Consider the following 22,133-nt stretch of genomic DNA (forward strand, 5'->3'; position numbering starts at 1 on the left):
CTATTCACAATATACATAAATGACCTTGTGAATAACATCGGAGGCTTTTTGCGGATGACGATGTAGTATATTGAGAGGTTGTAACAATGCAAAATTGTACTGAAATGTAGGAGGATCTGCAACTAATTGACGCATGGTGCAGGGAATGGCAATTGAATATCAATGTAGACACGTGTAATGTGCTGCGAATACATAGAAGGATACATCCTTTATCATTTAGCTACAATATAGCAAGTCAGCAACTGGAAGCAGTTAATTCCGTGAATTATCTGGGAGTAGGTATTAGAAGAGATTTAAAATGGGAAGACCATATAAAGTTGATCCTCGGTAAAGCAGATGACAGACTGAGATTCATTGGAAGAATCCTAAGGAAATGCAATCCGAAAACAAAGGAAGTAGGTTACAGTACACTTGCTCGCCCACTGCTTGAATATTGCTCAGCAGTGTGGGATCCGTACCAGATAGGGTTGGTAGAAGAGATAGAGAAGCTCGAACGGAGAGCAGCGCGCTTCGTTACACGATCATTTAGTAATTGCGAAACCGTTACGGAGATGGTAGATAAACTCCAGTGGAAGACTCTGCAGGGGAGACGCTCAGTAGCTTTTGATGAAGTTGTATATTGCTCCCTTCTACGTATATCTCGCGAAGATACCATGAGGATAAAATCATAGAGATTAGAGCCCACACAGAGGCATACCAACAGTCTTTCTTTCCACGAACAATACAAGACTGGAATAGTAGGGACAACCGATGGAGGTACTTAAAGTACCCTCCGCCACACACCGTCAGGTGGCGTGCGGAGTATGGATGTAGATGTAGATGTAGACTGTAAACGATAAGTGTCGTATGACTAAATGACTAGAATGTCAAAGTACGTGGAGAGCCCAGGTGCAAAAAATTGTCACATTGGTGTCTTGGTAGAACGAAAATTTACAAAACTTAAAGAAAATACATACCAGCAGCCCAATTTTATTTAATATTTCTATTTAGCTGCCAGTTTCGATGCCTCATTGGCATGATTTTCAGACCTCTCACCGCGATAATCTAGGTGTCATCTAGTTGTTTGTGTTATTATAGGGACCATTTCCTTAGAGCCGGCCGCTGTGACCGAGCGGTTCTAGACGCTTCAGTTCGGGACCGCGCTGCTGCTAAGGTCGCAGGTTCGAGCATGGATGTGTGTGATGTCCTTAGGTTAGTTAGGTTTAAGTAGGGGACTGATGACCTCAGATGTTAACTCCCATAGTGCTTAGAGCCATTTGAACCATTTCCTTAGATTTCTTCTCGGTACACATGGACCCTTCATATAACGACAACTATACTGTTTGTTGCCGTGGGAGGTGTGAAGAGAATAAGCCTAAGGAAATCAGTTGGATACAATAGTCCCTACAACAACACAAACGACTAGATGACTTACCGAGTTTCGTGCCTAGAAGCCTGAAGATGGTGCCAATGAGCCACTGAAACTGCTAGCTAAATAAAATTATTAAATACAATTACAGTTGTTGGTATTGATCTTCTCCACGTCTTCGACCAGCCGCAGCCCCATTCCGTCACACAAGATGAAATTACAGAAAATGTACAAGCGTTAGCAACGCGCCACATTACGCACGTTGTTGTATACCGTTATTTGTACAAGAACTTTCATGTGCATCTTGAACAAAGTGCAGAATGTGAAGGACTTCCTTGTTGCACAGTGTATTTATCAAAAAATGCTATATTTAAATGGATCTCTTTGGTTGGAACCTAATTTTGATTTGTTTTGAGCAGTGATCTGAATTAATAACTCCCTTTTGTACACTGACTTTTTGAAACTCGCACATGTTCCTTGTAGAAACTGCCGCATGATGCATATGGAATCCCGCAAATGATGGATTAGGTGACATCCAAGTTTTCTTTTTGTGTAGGAGTCTCGTAACTTTTGTAGACATAAGACTCAGCACAAATTATGTACAGAAGCTTATTCGACGTTCTCCATTCTTATTTGTCCATGAAATCCTACTATTGATTTGTATTTCTTATCCATGCCAACCTGTGCATTAAAATCACCTAAGAAGATTTTTGCACAGTGTTTGGAGATCTTGTTTGTAGTTTTCTCCAGTGTTTCTCAAAAGTCTTCTACTTTCTATATTTCTTGTTATCACTTTTAGTGCGAGCATGAGCACCTATTAAGGCGTATGATTTGGAGCTGATTCCACTGTAAGGACTAAGATTTTTTCACTTGAGGATGTGAAGTTACAAACTGAATATCAAATCATTTTCCTTATTGCACAGGCAGTCACAAGAATTGATAACTTGCCTTTCTTTTTTATGGTTGGTTTGCCGTCAAATATCCTAAAGTATTCTGAGTCGAAATGGTTGTCATTTGTATTAGGATTGACTAAAAGATTATATTTCTTGAGACGAAAAGATTTTGAAACGCTTCGATTCTTCTCTGCGTGATGTTTCCGATCCGCCAGAATCCGATGATTGGAAACAACCGGAAATGCGCCCGGGACAATTGTACTGTTTGTTCCATCGTGCCAATTTCACAAGTTGAAACTGTGTGTGGGAGCGATCTTTAGGAAAAGATTGCTGTGATGGAGAGGTGCCTCTAGGCGTTCTCGGACTAAAAAGGGGACCATCAGGCCTATTAATCAAGGATTTTGATAAGTATCAGGTACGTTGTAGAGCGACCAGTCCTAAGTACCTGGTACGGCTCCTAGTTTCCGAAATATTCGAGGTAAGTTTGTAAGCGTATCGTCATATCGCTGGATTGGTTGCGGAGTTTCTTTGCGGGCAGCGCGTTTGCGTTCAACATGGATTTTCTTGGAAACTGCGAGCCGTCGCATGGAAAGCCGTTAACCAGATGCTGAAGGCAGCTTTGTCTACAACTTACTCATGGCTCAAGAAAATACGCGATTAACAGGTCTCATGGTCCCCTTGTAAGTTGTGTGTGGTCCGCGAGAGCTATTTTATTTCGCCCAAGTCTGCCAGCGAGCAAGTGAAGACCCTCCTATCAGCTACCTGGGACGCGCCGCGTGGGAGTATCATGTCTCTCCCCCCCCCCCCCCCCCCCCCCCCTCCCCTTGCTACGACAGGGTAACAGCCATTAGTCTCCAGAAAGGGCACAGAATAACATGAAATCAATACAATATACGAGTGATGTCCCGTAATGTGAAACTTCTACATTCCAGGACAGTTGTCTTGCGTGAAGCTCCACATCCATGAGAAACTAGGAGGCCATCCAAAAGTTGATGAAATTGCGAAATTAAAATGAAAAAGTCTAAGAAAAACCTACTGTCGCACTAATATAAACAGCACAAGTATTAAAGGAAAAACTGATTACCTACACACAACACTAGACAAGTTCACTGATACTTAGAAGACGCTTGAAGTTCTTTGGCCTCTCCCACAGAATGGACAACACTAGATTAACTAAAATAACGGCTTGATATATTGAATTCAAAAAAGGTAAAAGTTACGTGGTTAGCAGAAATTAAGTAGGACTAACAAGAAATGAATGCCACAAAAGATACTATCAGAGAACGCAAAGTCTTTGGAATTCTAGTTGTAAATCACACGTTCCCATTAAAAAGAAAAGAAGTGGACAGTGCAACACAGCGAATTCATATAGAGATTTTGTGAAGAGATGAAGAAAATGAATTTGTCAGAAGAAGGTTCCGTGTTCAAACGCGCTCTTTAATTGAGCATAACGAAAGGACGGGGATTGATCTACCAACGCTCGAACGTTACGGGAATCTCCGTGACTGTACAACTGCAGTAAATTGCAATGTTAATCAAATAGCGAAAGACAAATTTAGAGTTCCTTGACTTTGGTAAATAAGTAGTTAGTCTTCACCAAACACTGACCGAAAATTTATCACGTAAGTGTAGTAAATGACAAGTAGATAATCATTTCATTATTTCGTTTATTTTGTGAACAGGTTTAGAGCTAACCTCCCATCGTCAGATTTTTTGCTTGCACGTCGTGTTTTGCCGGCTTATCCCGCATCTCTGCAAAAAGATAAGCGCGTAATAGCTTCGGCAACGTATTTTACTTTCCGCTTTCATGACGTCAATGACACGAGACTTTCACCAGTTGCATGCTGAAACGTTGCTTGACTGCACTTTTGCGTCGTTGCTCTTTGCTAGTGCTTAGCTAGCACTAGTAGTAATTTTACGAAACATACTTTGGGATTATAGTGTTGTAAACATTTGCATGGTGAAAGTGTAAGACCACTAGTAGCTTGAAAGGCGGAAGAATAAAAGAATTCCCCTAAGTATTCACGTGCTAAATGACTGTGGATATAAATACCACCCCACCGGAAGCCGTCAACATGACCTGGGTGGAAACAGTGGCACATGCAGGTATTTAACGTGCTGGGCAACGGGCTCTGACATGAAATTTGAAACTGGTTATGGCACTCAAAATATGTTACGCTTCTACTGTCCTCACGTTAAGCCGGAATCCTCCTTCCATAGATCGAAATAAACATAATAAAAATTCGAATTCTTCTTCGTTGTTTTCTACATGTTTACTGCAGTTAATGTCTCCTGGAACTCATACGTAATTATGTACGTCGATTATTTACCAACGTTGTGAAATACAATCTCTACCATTCTACAGCTGAGTCACGAATACACCTACTTCATTGTTCTGTCTCACAGAGACAACGAAGAACTAAGACAACACCTTAATCCATTTGTGACTCTAGTGTTGAACTCCGTGGCTGTAGGTTAAATTAACTAAGAAAATGCAGCTACTAGTCGCTTTTCTTTTGAATTTACACATGGAAACACCAAAAACACGACACATTACCACTATTAATACGGCGCAGAAAAACCGCCGTTAGGCCGGCCGGCGTGGCCGAGCGGTTCTAGGCGCTACAGTCTGGAACAGCGCAGCCGCTACGGTCGCAGGTTCGAATCCTGCCTCGGGCATGGTTGTGTGTGATGTTCTTAGCTTAGTTAGGTTTAAGTAGTTCTAAGTTCTAGGAGACTGATGACCTTCGAAGTTAAGTCCCAATGTGCTCAGAGCCATTTGAACCAAGCCAAAAACCGCCGTTAGCATCCAAAACAGATTTCAGTCGTCTTGGAATGGACAACTAGTGGTCCTGATCGCCTTGGAACACAGCGTCACTATTGTGGAATAAACATTGTACCATGCGATGGACCTGATAACCCAAAATTGTCACATAATCCTTGATGGTAATATGACCTTGCAGAGTAACTATGGGGTCCACGGAATGTCACGATATCGCTGCCCAAATCATCACTAAACTTCCACCGTGTTTCACTTTTGCGACATAAAGATCAGAAGCTGAAAGTATTATGATACAAGATTCACCGGAGCAAATGACATTCTTCCATTGCTCCAAAGGCCAGATTTTATGGTTTCTGCATTTGTATCAATGAAGTGAGGTTTCAGAATTCCAGCTAACTCTGCAATTCCTTGCTTGCAGATCTGCCTTAGCGTTGTTTTGGTGTTGACAGGGTCCGAGGGTGCAACATTCAGTTCAGTAGCGATTTTTGCAGCTGTCGTCATCTTCATTTTCGTCACAGCCCTCTTCAACGACCGTCTGTCACGATTGTTCAATACACATTTTCGTCCGTCTTGGGACTTAGCAGGTGATGCTATTGATGGTATTAACAGTGGCCTTAAAGTGTTTGCCGATGATGCTGTAGTCTACAGGAAAGTAGTATTGCACGAAAGTTGTGAACAAATCAAAGAGGATTTGCAGAAAATAAATGCGTGGTGTAATGACTGGCAGTTATCTCTCAATATTAGGAAGTGTAACCTACTGCGTATAAGAAGGCGAAAATCCCCATTAACGCTAGAGTACAAAATAAATGCCCAGTCTTTGGAAGCGGTAACGTCCATCAAATATCTGGATGTGGCTATTCGAAATGATCTCAAATGGAATGATCAGATTACACAAGTAACGGGTAAGGCGAACTCTAGATTGCGGTTTATTGGTAGAATCCTGAGGCGATGCAGTCCTTCAACAAAGGAAATAGCTTAGTTCGTCCAGTATTGGAGTATTGTTCGTCTGTATGGGTCCCTTACCAGTTGGGTCTGATTCAAGAGATTGAGAAGGTCGAAAGAAGAGCGGCAAGATTCGTGACTGGTACATTTAGCCATCGCGAGAGCGTTACAAATCTCATAGAAACTTTGAACTGGGACACACTTGCAGATAGACGGCGCGCTAAACAGAAGGGGCTGCTCACAAATTCCGAAATCCGATCTTCACCGAGGATGTAGAGCATATATTATTACCACGAACGATCATGATTCAGAGATAAGGGAAATAAGAAGTCATGCGATCCGCGAGTGGAACAGAGGGGGGGATATGACTTTGGCGCGAATTGTGCCCTCCGACACAGATCGTTTGGTGGCTAACAGAGTATATATGTAGATGCAGATGTCCTCCCGCTTTCTCCGTCTGCTGCATAAATCTTCAATATTGTGCATCTTGAAACACAAAGCACTTCAGCTGCCTTAGCACCCACATATGAGCACCACCTGTTTGCACATATTCGAATTCACTTATCTCCGTCATAATGTACTCACGGCTACAGAGAACGCTGTTCTTACTACGGCTGACACATGCAACATATTGAGGGCACTGCACATGGGTCATTCGCGGTAAAACAGCGCAACGTGTAGGCTTTACTAGCATCTGTTTCTGTGTTCAGACGTGCATTTCTTGCTGTGTTTTCATATTTTTCTCCAACCTCGTGCGTAATTATACGTTTCGAATTAACACTCAACTTTATGTGTCGTAAAATAGCTGCATAATCACGATTACGTCGATGTATTTTGAATGGTGCAGCTGCCTCTATTTTGAATGCTGCGCGCCTTGTGATGTTATATGCATACCACACAAATCCTTATAAACATCGGTACACTGTTAAAGTGCAGTATCCGCGATTCGACGATCACATGACCCTTCCTGAGTTATGTACAAAATAACGAAACAATGAGCTACAACAAACAGAATAATGGCAGCTGCAACATTCAAAATGCAACCCATATAAAAATAATAGTTATTAATGAGAACTGTGCCAACTGAAGATGGGCGAAAACAATAAACGCGTTTTGTGGTACATCAGTCGAAATAAAAAATGGGTGGTTGTTTTATTTTCTCAAATCGTGTAAGAAAACATTTTTCGTTATGGATACATAGTGTTAACTGTAAGGTTGTAGGTGCTAGTATTTAAGTATGCGGAATTTTGAACCGTAATTTACTTTACTATTCAGATTGCACAGATTTGGCGGAATCTACCAGCGGCAGAAAACGTTGTTGTAGTCTAACTACAACAATTGTAGGCACTGCTATTGCCTCCAGTATTTGGCCCCTGCTCGCAAGCGAGTGGCTCTGAAGCTTTTACACACATAACAAGTGTGCCGGTGACTGGAATCTATGGATTAGTTGCCGCTTCTTTCGCTTTCTGTTCATAGGGCAGTTCGTTTTGTATTATAAAGTAAGTTTTTTTAATTTTTGATTACAAATTATGTTTTGTTGTTACCTTTTTTCCTGTACACAAATGCACTGTTACCTGCAAATTGATTGAAATAATGATATAACTTTCACGATAAAAAATTTCCAAATACATAATATCGAATGCAACCAGTTTTAGATATTAAGGCAACAGGTTTAATAAAGCGTCGGTTTGTTTTCTGTTACGAACAAAACGATTTTAAAAGCACAATTTTATGTGCCCATCGAAAAGAGCAGTCCCAAATTAGTGTACTTTGAAATGCGTTTCAAGGATATGTCCTAACAGCGATAGCAGTGCTGCTCATCCGCTGCTGGAATGTTGGTTATTCTTCGTATTTCACTGTCCCTGTTAACACATATACATAAAACGAGTAAATCACAGTAATTTGAAACCGCTCCATCGAATGGGCACGTAAAATTTCCCTATAACTCTTTTTTTTTTTTTTTTTTTTTTTTTTTTTTTTTTTTTTTTTTTTTAATGGGAAACAAACCGAACGGAGGCTGGGCTTCGTTTGAAAGATGTGATGTGCAGTTTCTGTTTGGACTAAACCCAGCTACCCATTTAGAAAACTAAATTGCCAATATCTGCCGAAACACCAGCCAAAACGCGCCTGACGATTCATAGGAGGAACACACTCTATATTTATCTATCGATAAACGCCAAGATCCGAAATATTAGAAAATATAAACTCTCTGTTTAATAACTTCTTCCTCTTTCGTACATCTAAATCTACGTGACTACTCTGCAGTCAGTCTAATCTAAACGGCGTAAATTCAACTAAATACCTAGGTATTGCAATTACGAACAACTTAAATTAGAAGGAACACATGGAAAATGTTGTGGGCAAGGCTAACCAAGGACTGCTCTTTATTGGCAGGACGCTTAGACAATGTAACAGATCTACTAAGGACACTGACTACACTACCACTGTCCGTTCTCTTTTAGAATACTGCTGCACGGTGTGGGATCCTTACCAGATAGGACTGACGGAGTACATCGAAAAAATTCAAAGAAGGGCAGCAATAAACAAATAAATATGAGATATAATTATATAGCATGTAAATAAAATCCCTGTCATAAGTGGCTACAAGTCTCTTATGAGAAGATATTACACGGACTCCAATCACGTAGATCTTGAATGCGTCACGCCGAAACACGATGACGACGCCCATGTTCAAGTACATAAGTGAAATCATCGGGAATGAGAAAAGCCTACACTACCATTTTGAAAACTCATAACAAGAAATCCCTTTCCACGAAATGCAAACTACGCCACTAACAGGTAGTCGTTCTACCGGAAGCACTGTCCGCAATTAAGTCATCACCAATATCAAAGCCAGCAAGAAAATGGAACGACGAATATTGCAGAAAGTATTCAGATACAACCTCCAAGACGGTATTTGGGCGCGTAAAAGTTTTGAGAACAGAACGATTTAGTTTCGTTACACGCGACAGACGTCTGAAATTTTATTGACATGTAGCACGAATGGACGACACTCTTAAGCATGAAAACCTTCAACATCATAAACACGCATCGAAAAAGCAAAGTTCGATGGCCAGCACCACGCACGAAAAGATCTCACTGGCGACTATATAGACGCATTACAGACGGAAGACAGACTCTCTGAAGTTCGCGGCCATTCTGACAGAAAGGACTCCCATACAGTAAAACGTGTCGCCACTAGAATAACAACAGGTTCTTGTGACGGGGTGAGTAAATTTTGGGGTAAAACTTTACAAGGGGTCATCGCAGCTCTAACTTCGATGTCTGTGTTGTTAATATCTGTCGCAAGAGATCATGGGAAGTTACGACGCCCCATTAAAGTGTTAGGCCCTCTGCTGTCACTAATCTCTATAAACGATTTAGGAGTCAATACGAACAGCCGTCTTAGATTTTTTGCAGATGGTGCTGTCCTTTACCAACGAGTAAAGTCATCAGAAAACAAATAGTAATTACAAATTGATTTAGACAACATATCCGAATTGTACGAAAAGTGGAAATTGACTGTAAATATTGAAACGGGTGAATTCATCCACACAAGTTCTAAAAGGTACTCATTAAATTTCGGTTACACGTTAAATTAACCAAACTTAAGGGCTGTCAGCTCAGCCACATACATAGGGATTATAATAATGAACAACTTAAGCTGGACAGATCACAAAGAAAATTTTGTGGGGAAAGCGAAAAAAATATACTTACACTACGCTCATCTGACCTCTTTTGGACTACTGCTGCGCGGTATGGGATCTTTACCAGATAGGATTGACCGAGAAAATCGAAAAAGTCCAGAGAAGGGCAGCTCATTCCGTATTATTGGGAAATAGGGGAGAGAGTGTCACGCATGACATACGCTAATGGAGTGGCAACATTTAACACAAAGGCGTTTTCCGTTGAGGCGAGATCATTTCATGAAATTTCAATCTCCAACTTTCAGCTCCGAGTGTGAAAATGTTTTGTTGACACCGTCCTACACAGGGAAAAATGATCATCGTAATAAAAGAAGAGAAATCAGAGCTCATAAGGGAGGGAAAGTTTTTTTTTCGGCACGCAGTACGAGAGTGGGACGGTAGATAAATAGTTTGAGGGTGGTTCGATGGATCATCTGCAAAGCATCTACATCTACATGGATACTCTGCAAAATTACATTTAAGTGCCAGACAGAGGGTTCATCGAACCACCTTCACAATTCTCTATTATTCCAGTCTCGTATAGCGCACGGAAAGAATGAACACCTATGTCTTTCCGTACGAGCTCTGATTTCCCTTATTTTATCGTGGTGATCATTTCTCCCTATGTAGGTCAACAAAATATTTTTGCATTCGGAGGAGAGATTTGGCGATTGGAATTTCGTGAGAAGATTCCGTCGCAACGAAAACCGCTTTTCTTTTAGTGATATCCAGCTCAAATCTTGTACCATTTCTGTGACACTCTCTCCCATATTTCACGATAATACAAAACGTGCTGCCCTTCTTTGAATTTTTTCGATGTACTCCGTCAGTCCTATCTGGTAAGGATCCCACACCGCGCAGCAGTATTCTAAAAGAGAACGGACAGTGGTAGTGTAGTCAGTGTCCTTAGTAGATCTGTTACATTGTCTAAGCGTCCTGCCAATAAATAGCAGTCCTTGGTTAGCCTTGCCCACAACATTTTCCATGTGTTCCTTCTAATTTAAATTGTTCGTAATTGCAATACCTAGATATTTAGTTGAATTTACGCCGTTTAGATTAGACTGACTGCAGAGTAGTCACGTAGATTTAGATGTACGAAAGAGGAAGAAGTTATTAAACAGAGAGTTTATATTTTCTAATATTTCGGATCTTGGCGTTTATCGATAGATACATATAGAGTGTGTTCCTCCTATGAATCGTCAGGCGCGTTTTGGCTGGTGTTTCGGCAGATATTGGCAATTTAGTTTTCTAAATGGGTAGCTGGGTTTAGTCCAAACAGAAACTGCACATCACATCTTTCAAACGAAGCCCAGACTCCGTTCGGTTTGTTTCCCATTAACAAAAAAAATGTTTTAAATGGAAATTTTACGTGCCCATTCGATGGAGCGGTTTTTGAAATTACTGTGATTTACTAGTTTTATGTATATGTATTCGAAGAATAACCAACATTCCAGCAGCGGATGAGCAGCACTGCTATCGCTGTTAGGACATATCCTTGAAACGCATTTCAGAGTACACTAATTTGGGACTGCTCTTTTGGATGGGCACATAAAATCGTGCTTTTAAAATCGTTTTGTTCGTAACAGAAAACAAACCGACGCTTTCAGTTGACGCTGGGCGTGAGTGTGTGTTGTTCTTAGCATAAGTTAGTTTAAGTAGTGTTTAAGTCTAGGGACCGATGACCTCAGCAGTTTCGTCCCTTAGGAATTCACATACATTTGAACATTTTTTTTAACACGCCACCAGGAATTTGTGCCATTATATAGGTGGTTGATTCGGGGGAGGTGACGAAACAGCAAGATCATCGCTGCCACCGGACTGGGGAGGGATGCGCTAGGAAGTCAGTCGTGTCCTTTCAAAGGAACCATCCCGGCATTTGCCTGAAGCGATTTAAAGAAATCACGGAAAATCTAAATCAGAGAGTGCAGGACGCGGGCTTGAACCGTCGTCCTCCCGAATGCGAATCCAGTGTGAAAACCACTGCGCCACCTATTCCAGTTGAATATAGCGATTACAGGCGGTAGAACTATTTAATGAGTAGATACATTGATAAGAGCTACAGCAAATATAAAAGAAAGTTTAAAATTATTCGAGCGTTGCACTACCGCGGTGAATCGGAAGCTGGCACTTGCGTGAATATGCAGAAGTGAAAAGCTCCGTGTCGTTAAGTGAAAATGGCGAATCCAGTATAAAAGGGTTTCTGTGTGTTATTCTTTGGCAATTGTAGTTCTGCCGCACAGTGCAAAGAATATCTCACCAATGAGGCCGTTAAGTACCCCCTACCGTTGTCGTATGGAGTTTATCAAATTTGGAAATCATAATCTTCCATACCGTTGGATCGTTCGTACTGGGCATGACCACGTTCTGTTCTGCTCTTGGTGGTATAGTAGGACGTGACACTCATGGATTTGTTTTTATGAGGTTCTCTGAAAGCCTCTGTGTATGTGTCTCTTTTGCTGAAAACAATTTCAGAACTCAAAATGCACACTTCTAATGTGCTCTAGTAGCATGGAGAGCTGCATCGAACCAGTCTCAGGACTGAAGACCACACACACAATGTGCTCTATTGATGACACCACATATACCCTTATTTCAGAACGTACAGCGAGAAGTGCATTGTATCTTACATATTATCTGAATGGCCAAAAATCATACAGGACACCGATAAAAACTGAACTTTGTTTTACACTCTCTGAAATTATTATCGATGTATTGCTATGCACTGAATAGTCAAATCCATTCATAATTGTTATACTACTTTTGAACGTGCGTATAACATAAACAGAAACGTCAATATGCGGGGAATATATTTTTGAGGGAAAGGCTGTTCAGAAAATGCCATTAATGCGCACTCGAATTAGCGGCATAAAGTTACATGTGGCCAACGGTGGTTCATTGGCGACCACACTTCCATTGTCAACGATTCCACTATACAGCGAACAAGTCCATGGCTTGCGGTAAAGTTTCGCTGATTAAAGACAACTAGTGTTTCTGCATGCTCCTCAAAGGACCAAATGAAATTAAAAGAGGCCTGATGCAGGGGATGGGCTGTCTCCATTATTATTCAACTGCGTCTTGGAGAAAGTAAAACGAGGAATAAAAGAACAGAAAAATAGAGAATAAATAAAGTTAAACTTGGAAAAGAGAGAGAGAACATTGTAACTGACTGCTTAGCTTTCGCTGATAACTTAACAATCTTAGTAGAGAACATAGAAGACGCAATGAAACAGATAAAAATTCTTCAAAAGGAAACAGTGCACATGACCAACGTTAAAGCCGCACCAAAACACATGGAATTATAACGTGAAAAAGTGTAGGAACTTCCAGAATTTAAATACTTGCGAAAAATAATGAGGCCACATGCTGTGAACAAATTAGCTGATATAAAGCCACAAAAATGGAAACGGCTTTCCACTTAACGAAGAACACATATAATAAAATAACTTTTATTCCATTAATGCAAAACTGAAGCATTAGATTGTGGTGAAAAGATCTGGGTGCCTTTATGTCTCAGACTGCTTGCCATAAACACAGCAAAACAGTTAAATAATTTGTGGATGAAGAATGAAGAATAATTCGAAAAATTTTAGATATCTATCACGAAAAGTGAATTTGGAAATTGAGAATAAAGAAAGAGGTCTATGAAAAGACTGAGAACATAATACGAGGGTTAGAACTTTAATAGTGGCAACTATTTATTTACAGCTCGTACAAAACAGATACGTGTTTCAAAGTTTTTCTGACCTTCAAAGTAGTCATCAGCATTATGTATAACCCGTTACCAGCGATGTGGAAGTCGTAGGATTCTCTGGTCGTAGGTTGTGTTACAAAAATGAACAGCATAGGGACAGAAGTGATGACACTTTCTCCAGTACCTGACCGTCATTTTGCAGGACAATGCTCAAGCACGTACATTGCAAGCTGTTACTGATTTGTTTGACTAACGGAGTGATAAGTGCACTCTCCTGACTTAAGCCCTCGTGAGTTCAACTGAAGGAAACACTTCACTGCATTCGCTCCAGAACTGCTACAAATTCGTCGGGCAACAGACCGCCCCGCTCGAACTGTCAACACAACTGGCACTGCTAAGAGTATCGTACTTCCACATCGTTGCCAACGGGTTACACATATTGCTGGTGACTACTTTGAAGGTCAGTAAAGCTTTGAAACTCTTTTTTGTTCGAGCTGTAATAAATAGTTGCAATTATTAAAGTTCCAACCCTAGTATACAGTGTGTTCATTTTAACTGAAGACATTGAAATAGCTACACATTGGATCAAAAAAAGTTATAATTCCAATTTGTTTGTCTCGAAGGGGGACACCCAATAATACCACAGTCGTCCCCGCACCCCGTGCGTCGGTGGCGGGGGACAAGTTTGCAATCTTCAATGGTAACTGCCGTTTTTTATTGCAGATTATGATTCTACGGCAAAATCTACGTACATTTTGTCCGAAGTATGTTCTTCGTCTCACCACAGATGGCGCTGTAATCAGAGGAACAGAAATAGATGCACAGTCGTAATTTACGATACGCTAGTCAATGTCTTTTGAATATCCAATGGCACGTAGGACACCACCTCCATGCTGCGAGGGTAGGACGGGCCAGTATTTCATAACTTCTAGTTGGAAATCGCATTCGTAACAATGTATTCCTCCGACATATCGAAAAGGGGACCACTCGATGCGCCACCTGGCTGTGTAGTGTTGCCCTGTATGGCGAGCGTTTTCCAGAAAAAGCTCGCTCTCGTTTGTTCTTTCCCAAGGTTGTGAACGCCTTTATGTCTGATGTCAGCGTAAGACTGCAAAATGGAAACGAAACAAACGTGTTACAGGAGAAGCTAATTAAACAATTGTACTAGACTCATTTGACCGCAACCGACGGATAGGCGCCAAGCAATTACAACGCGATTCCGATGCGTCTGTATTGTCACAATACCGCCGCCACAACACACATCGCTGCATGAAGAACTTCGTGGCGCCGATTTTTATAATTGTATAGTATTTTGTGAATGGGCACGTCAACAAATGCAAACGAAACCCAGTATTTCCCTAAAACAAAATTTTGAAAAACACAGCCCTCAGTGGCGAACACAATTAATTTAATTTACAAATTAATTGTGTTCGCGACTGAGGGCTGTGTTTTTCAAAATTTTTGATTATACAACAGTCGCTGATTGACAGTCATGTTAAAAACCATATAATTTTCCTAAAAGTCCACAGTCACAAATCATGGTAGTGTTAACTGGCATAACAAGCATTATTGGAGTGCAGACAATCCCCGTTGGTTACGGCAAGTTGACCATCAACGTTCTTTGTCGGTTAACGCGTTGTATGGCATCACGGGGAGAAAACTCGTTGGTCCATATATTATCGACGACACGTTGAATGGACGCAAATATCAAACGTTTTTGGAACTGCCGGTACTACAGCAAGATGTTGCCCTGGGCATTCGACAATGTATGTGGATACAAAGAGAAGGCGGAGGACTACATTTCACGATCACTTAAAACGACTGGACAACAAAAGGTTGCCAAAAATACATTATCCAACTTCTTTGTGAAGAATCCTAAACCTCATATCTCCTGCTTTATTAAAATTAAGATGTACAGGAGATAGGAATAACAGACAAAGACATAGAAAATAGAAATGAATTTAGGGAAAAGTAGAAAAAGGCGAAGTTTCGAAAAAGAAAACGCAAAAGTAGAAAGGAGAAAAATGGACACAAGAAAGGACAACAGAGAGAAAGAATAGAGAAGTATTGGGAATCTAAAGAAAAGGATGATGTTATAAATCAGATGCTTCACGTGGTTCTGACTTGACTAAATACAAATGCAAGTAAATGTGAGGTGAGACTAGAGAAGGAAGATGGTCTTACTTCTCGTAATCGTAGTCGAGGCAGGCGGTCATGTTTATCGCCAACTGCTGGTGCAGAGGGCAGCACTTGTTGACGCGCACCACCAGCGGCTCAGCCGCGCAGCACGGCTCCACAGCCGCCACCACCATCGCCACCAACACAGCGACCACCACCATCTCCGGCGAGCTCCTGTTACTCTGGACCACCGTGTCGCACTTCCTTATCTGTCCGTATCACTCTTACACCAACACTCCGATCGCACTGTATCAGGTAACATTCCTCTCTGGCTAACCTTCTTACCTCACTTCGTCAGGAGGTCACTGAATAGGAGGAAATAACACGATGAAACACCCTTCCAAAAAAACAAGTGTGGAAAATCTTCACTGCAGACTCGAGTCGTGCGAAAAGCTGCGTCTAGCTAAAGAATTCAGACACAGTTTTGATGACTTGTTCACAGCACAGAGCAGTCACCTGCAGAAATATTACTGTCGCGCTAACCGCACTTTCTCCCCCGGCCTAAGCACCGTTACAACGCGTTCGACAGGCACACTGAGTCCCACTGGGTATGTTTACAGTTCAGGCTCGTTCACATGAAGTCCGGCAAGAAACACGCTGCGATCGTCGTCGTACTGCATTACTCGCCATTGTAAACAAGCATTTTCACACCGACGGCATCGGTATGCGGATACGAGTTTTCACATTTTGTTTTCTAAAAGAAAAGTGACTCTCCACGAAATTTATGTCCTGTCTAGAGTCAGTGAAACACGATGTTTAATGCACAAGTATCCCTACTATCGAAAGCAGATTCTGACACCGCACATCCAAATGGTGATTGACTAATAGATGTGTAAGACAGTCCTTAAGAACTGGACGAGTTACAACTTGATTAGAAAGACGATATCAAGCTTTGGAACTCATGCATTACAGTTTCACGCTAGGAAACTGAAACCTAATTTCGTTTATCATATGTTTTCCTGAACGAACAAGATAGGAGCTGCACAGACGTAAAATTGAATCACGTTCGAACTACAATTAATGATTCAAGAACTGTTCTGGATATCAGTGTGAATGATCTGACGTAAGTCGCCCTGAATAAAATAAATTTGATGAGTTAAGAGTGTAAATAAACTCGTGAATTAGTGTAATAAAACGTCCCAATCTAAGAACAGATTTATGACTGCAAAACCTCGACCATTGAGACGTATTTGTTGCGTTTCCAGCAAAGAAGGTGAGGGAAGAAGACGTAACAAATTCTCTCTTAAACGTACGACGCTACTAAGAGTTCCATGTGCCAGTTAACAAAACTCACAAATCAATCATTCGTAACGAAATACGGCCGTTTAAGGAACGTTAGACTTCGCCAGAACAGTGGGAGAGATAACAGGAATACTGTCCGTCAGCAATATGTGAACCACAGTTGGAAGCGTCTAGCCTAGAGATCTTATATCGGCTTTTTGCTTGTAGGTTTCAACCCGTCCTACTGTTTAGTGTTAGCGGTTCCGCTTGTGAAACAGTATGTACGAGAACCACAGCAGAGTTTGTCCTACAGATGAAAGTTCATCTCCTCTATTGTCAATTTCCTAGTCTAGTTCCCACCCGACGGTGTTGTCTGAGAGCAGATTTTTATTTCATGTATCTATCCTCCTATAGTATCGACTTCTGTGGCTCGCGAAATACTGAGTAGCCAGCAACTTTACCCGTCGACGAACGTTTCAGCTACAATACTGCCGCTGATGGCAACGAAGTTTCAGAACTCTGTAGAGCGACAGAAGACTGACGAAATGATTTTCCTAACTTTTCGCTGGTATAGATATGTAAATATGCATTCGAATTCTCAAACGTGTCTACAGCCTGCTTGAGGACAACACTGGTAACGGTCTTTAGTCACGTCGGTGGAAGGTTAGTAATCCCGGGCTCGGGTACGCCGCTGCGCTGTGAGTACGCCCACACGCTTAGCGGAGCGGGTTGAGGCGCCTGCCACACGTGAGCGTCTGCAGCCCCTCGCTTCTTGCAGTGGAGGCGCGGCTGCCACAGGCGCACAGCGCGGACCACGGACTGGAGCAGGCCGGCTGGTGCGCTAGTGCCCGTCCACCGCCGATGGACTCCCGCCAGCCGAACGCAGCCGAGCACAGCCGACGGCGCACGAGCCTGCCCTGCCGGGAGAAACTCTCGGGGATTCCCAGGTCAGGCCCGCGAGGCCAGCCCAGCCCATTCAGCGTTTACTCTTTACAGCCTCGTCTGGCCGCCTCCACTTCCCGTCTCTTATCACTGTCTCTCTTTCACTTTATGCCGTCCAATACACACACACACACACACACAGACACACACACACACACACACACACACACTCGAAACCGGGTCAAACCGGGTTAGCTTCACATTTCCGTGACCAGTGCAGCCATCCAACTAATACGCCTCAGAAATACAAAATTAATTGTTGGTAAGGCGGGTGCCAGTTTGAGATACATTGGGAAAGTCCTTAGAAAATGTAGTCCATCAACAAAGGAGGTGACTTACAAAACACTCGTTCGACCTGTGCCTGAGTATTGCTCATCAGTGTGGGATCCGTACCAGGTAGGGTTGACGGAGGAGATTGAGAAGATCCAAAGAAGAGGGTTATTTGGTAAGCGTCATAGCGTTACGGAGATGTCTAGCAAACCCAAGTGGCAGACTCTGCGAGAGAGGCGCTCTGTATCGCGGTGTAGCTTGCTGTCCAGGTTTCGAGAGGGTGCGTTTCTGGATGAGGTATCGAATATATTCCTTCCCACTACTTATACCTCCCGAGAAGATCACGAATGTAAAATTAGAGAGACTCGAGCGCCCACGGAGGCTTTCGGGCAGTCGTTCTTCCCGCGAACCATACGAGACTGGAACAGGAAAGAGAGGTAATGACAGTGGCACGTAAAGTGCCCTGCGCCACACACAATTGCGTGGCTTGCGGAGTATAAATGTAGATGTAGATGTAGATGTAGATGTAGTAGCTACCGCCATTCATGAAATGGAAATAACCTCCAGTGGCGGGAATCCGTTGCTCTTCCATCTAGACATTTTTAAAGTATTCGCTGAAATTTTCTTCAATGTTGGTGATTCTTGGAGCAGTGTCTTGAAGAGACACATTACCAGAAAAAAAATGGCAAGTAACTATTTAGATTAAGCATGTTTCCACGGTACTTCAGTGTTTGTGTGATGCACTGTATGTAAAAGCTAACATTCCAACGTCATGTCTTATTCAATCTTCAACTGTGAGATAAAACCGAATGTACTTGGTGGGGTAAAACAAAAGGTGAGGAAGTACAGAACGACTAGACCAGCTCAAAAAAAAACTGAAATACCAACATTCTGCGATTTCATCAGACTTAAAAGGGCCAGTTGAAGTTATCAAAGGATGAGTGGATCTAGGACCTATCTTATCGTGCCTGGCCTCATGAAGAATGTTCCAATGCTCAGCAAGAAGACAACTGCTTTGTCTGTTTTCTCATCAAAATAAATGCGTTTTCGTTTTTTTATGAGAACCAGTGATTGAGAACTTACCCTCCATCAAATGAAATATTTTGAACTCTTCAGAAATTCAGATTTATTTACAACGCATTTTGGTACTCAAGAAAGATTTATCGTGTCCCTTGCCAGAATATTTTCATATATTTTTTCCACTAAAATAAAACTTCGTTTACAGTTCATTCGTTTCATTTATATGGGTACCCCATATAAATGAGAAAAACCTATTTTTGTACTTTACTGTGTTTATTACACTACTGGCTAATAAAATTGCTACACCACGAAGATGACGTGCTACAGACGCGAAATTTAACCGACAGGAAGAAGATGCTGTGATATGCAAATGATTAGCTTTTCAGAGCATTCACACAAGGTTGGCGCCGGTGGCGACACCTACAACGTGCTGACATGAGTAAAGTTTCCAACCGATTTCTCATACACAAACAGCAGTTGACCGGCGTTGCCTCGTGTGTTGTGATGCCTCGTGTAAGGAGGAGAAATGCTTACCATCACGTTTCAGACTTTGATAAAGGTTGGAGTGTAGCCTATTGCGATTGCGGTTTATCGTATCGCGACATTGCTGCTCGCGTTGGTCGAGATCCAATGACTGTTAGCAGAATATGGAATCGGTGGGTTCAGGAGTGTAGTACGGAACGCCGTGCTGGATCCCAACGGCATCGTATTACTAACAGTCGAGATGAAAGGCATCTTATCCGCATGGGTGTAACGGATCGTGCAGTCACGTCTCGATCCCTGAGTCAAGAGATGGGGACGTTTGCAAGACAACAACCATCTGCACGAACAGTTCGATGACGTTTGCAGCAGCATGGAATATCAGTTCGGAGACCGTGGCTGCGGTTACCCTTGACGCTGCATCACAGACAGGAGCGCCTGCGAAGGTGTACTCAACGACGAACCTGGGTGTACGAATGGCAAAACGTCATTTTTTCGGATGAATCCAGGTTCTGTTTACAGTATCATGATGGTCGCACCCGTGTTTGGTGACTTCGCGGTGAACGCACGTTGGAAGCGTGTATTCGTCACCGTCACACTGGCGTATCACCATGCGTGATGGTATGGGGTGCCATTGGTTAAACGTCTCGGTCACCTCTTGTTCGCATTGACGGCACTTTGAACAGTGGACGTTACATTTCAGATATGTTACGACCCGTGGCTCTACCCTTCATTCGATCTCTGCAAAAACCTACATTTCAGCACGATAAAGCACGACCGCATGTTGTAGGTCCTGTACAGTCCTTTCTGGATATAGTAAATGTTCGACTGCTGCCCTGGCTAGCACATTGACCAGATCTCTCGCCAACTGAAAACGTCTGGTCAATGGTGGCCAAGCAACTGGCTCGTCGCAATACGCCAGTCACTACTCTTGATGATCTGTGGTATCGTGTTGAAGCTGTATGGACAGCTGTAGCTGTACACGCCATCCAAGCTCTGTTTGACTCAATGCCCATCCTTATCAAGGCCGTTATTACGGCCAGAGGTGGTTACTGATTTCTCAGGATCTATGCTCCCAAATTGCGTGAAAATGTAATCACAAGTCAGTTCTAGTAAAATATATTTGTCCAATGAATACCCGTTTATCATCTTCATTTCTTCTTGGTGAAGCAATTTCAATGGTCAATAGTGTACTAGCTACCGTCATTCTTGAAATGGACATAACCGCCATTAGCGGGCATCCGTTGCTTCTCCTTCTAGACATTTTTAAAGGTTTCGCTGAAATTTTCTTCAATGTTGGTGATTCTTGGAGCAATGTCTTGAAGAGAAACGTTGCCAGAAAAAAATTGGCAAGTAACTATTTAGATTTAGCATGTTTCCACGGTACTTTGTATGATGTACAGAACGTGGGTCTAACATTCCAACGCCATGTCATATTCAATCTTGAACTGTGACATAAAACCGGTTGTACCGTGTGGGGTCAAACTGGGTTTGAAAGAGCCTCTTATATCTCCTCAAAAGGTTCACTAGGTAGGAGGTGTAAATAAAATCACCAATAGCAGAAAGGGCAAAGCGCTCGTAATGACCTTCTCTGCATATAAAAATGATTTCGAAGTTGAAGAAAAAGCCAGGAAAGACAAAAAAGAAGTGCACAGCTCAAAACGAAAGCGTGGGGAAGAAACAAAAGGTGAGGAAATGCAGAACGAAGGTTCGAAAGACTAAACCAGCTCAAAAAAAATTGAAATACCAACATTCTGCGATTTCATCAGACGAAAAACAGCCAAGCGAAGCTATCAAAGGATGAGTGAATCTAGGACCTATCTTATCGTGCCTGGCCGCATGAAGAATGTACCAATGCTCAGCAAGAAGACAACTGCTTCGTCTGTGATTTCTGTTCATAATAAACTGTGTTTTCGGTTTTTTATGAGAACTAATGATTGAGAATTTTCACTACACCAAACGAAATATTTTGAACTCTTCAAAAATTCAGATTTGTTAAGAACGGATTTTGGTACTCAAGAAAGATTTATCGTATGCCTTGCTAGTATATTTTCATATTCTTTGCACTAAAATAAAACTTCTTTTCCAGTTCTTTCATTTTTATGGCTACCCCATTTACTCCATGAATGAGACAAAACCTGTTTTTTGTACTTTACTGCGTTTCTTATTTTTTATAATGTAATGGTTTAAATGGTTTAAATGGTTCAAATGACTTTGAGCACTATGGGACTTAACTTCTGAGGTCATCAGTCCCCTAGAACTTAGAACTACTGAAACCTAACTAACCTACGGACATCACACACATCCATGCCCGAGGCAGAATTCGAACCTGCGACCGTAGCGGTCGCGCGGTGTGAGACTGTAGCGCCTAGAACCGCTCGGCCACCTCGGCCGGCTGTAATGGTTTATTTTAAGCCGAAACAGTACTAGTACCCGATGTTGAATATATTAAAAATCTGAAGAACATTAATTTGCGAACTTATTGATCAATGAAAATAATCTACGTGGATTCAAAGCTAGGGTACCCAGTTTTTCCCTACTTTTCCCTATCTTCTCAAACAGTAATTTGAAACTGAAATTCTTTTCTGCTAACTTGCGTCCACAGCCCTAGAATATTTTAGAAATGGCAACATTTTGATCCAGGGCAATTATTAGATGTATTTACTCACCACAACGGCAA

At 42.0% G+C, this 22,133-nt stretch overlaps 1 protein-coding gene across 2 annotated transcripts in view; it reads right to left on the bottom strand.

Moving 5' to 3' along the window:
- Nucleotides 1-17,574, bottom strand: part of LOC126284535 (uncharacterized) — a 374,399-nt gene extending 356,825 nt beyond the window's left edge. Inside the window, exon 1 of one of the 2 annotated variants that reach the window (XM_049983534.1) lies at nt 15,527-17,574. In XM_049983534.1, the coding sequence (XP_049839491.1) occupies nt 15,527-15,681 (155 nt within the window). In that variant the 5' untranslated portion in view covers nt 15,682-17,574. The remainder of the gene's footprint in view (nt 1-15,526) is intronic. The other variant, XM_049983532.1, reaches the window with a different exon arrangement.
- Nucleotides 17,575-22,133: the final 4,559 nt, after the last annotated feature.

This window comes from Schistocerca gregaria, chromosome 8 (genome assembly GCF_023897955.1).
Source record: "Schistocerca gregaria isolate iqSchGreg1 chromosome 8, iqSchGreg1.2, whole genome shotgun sequence".
Taxonomy (NCBI): Eukaryota; Metazoa; Arthropoda; class Insecta; order Orthoptera; family Acrididae; genus Schistocerca; species Schistocerca gregaria.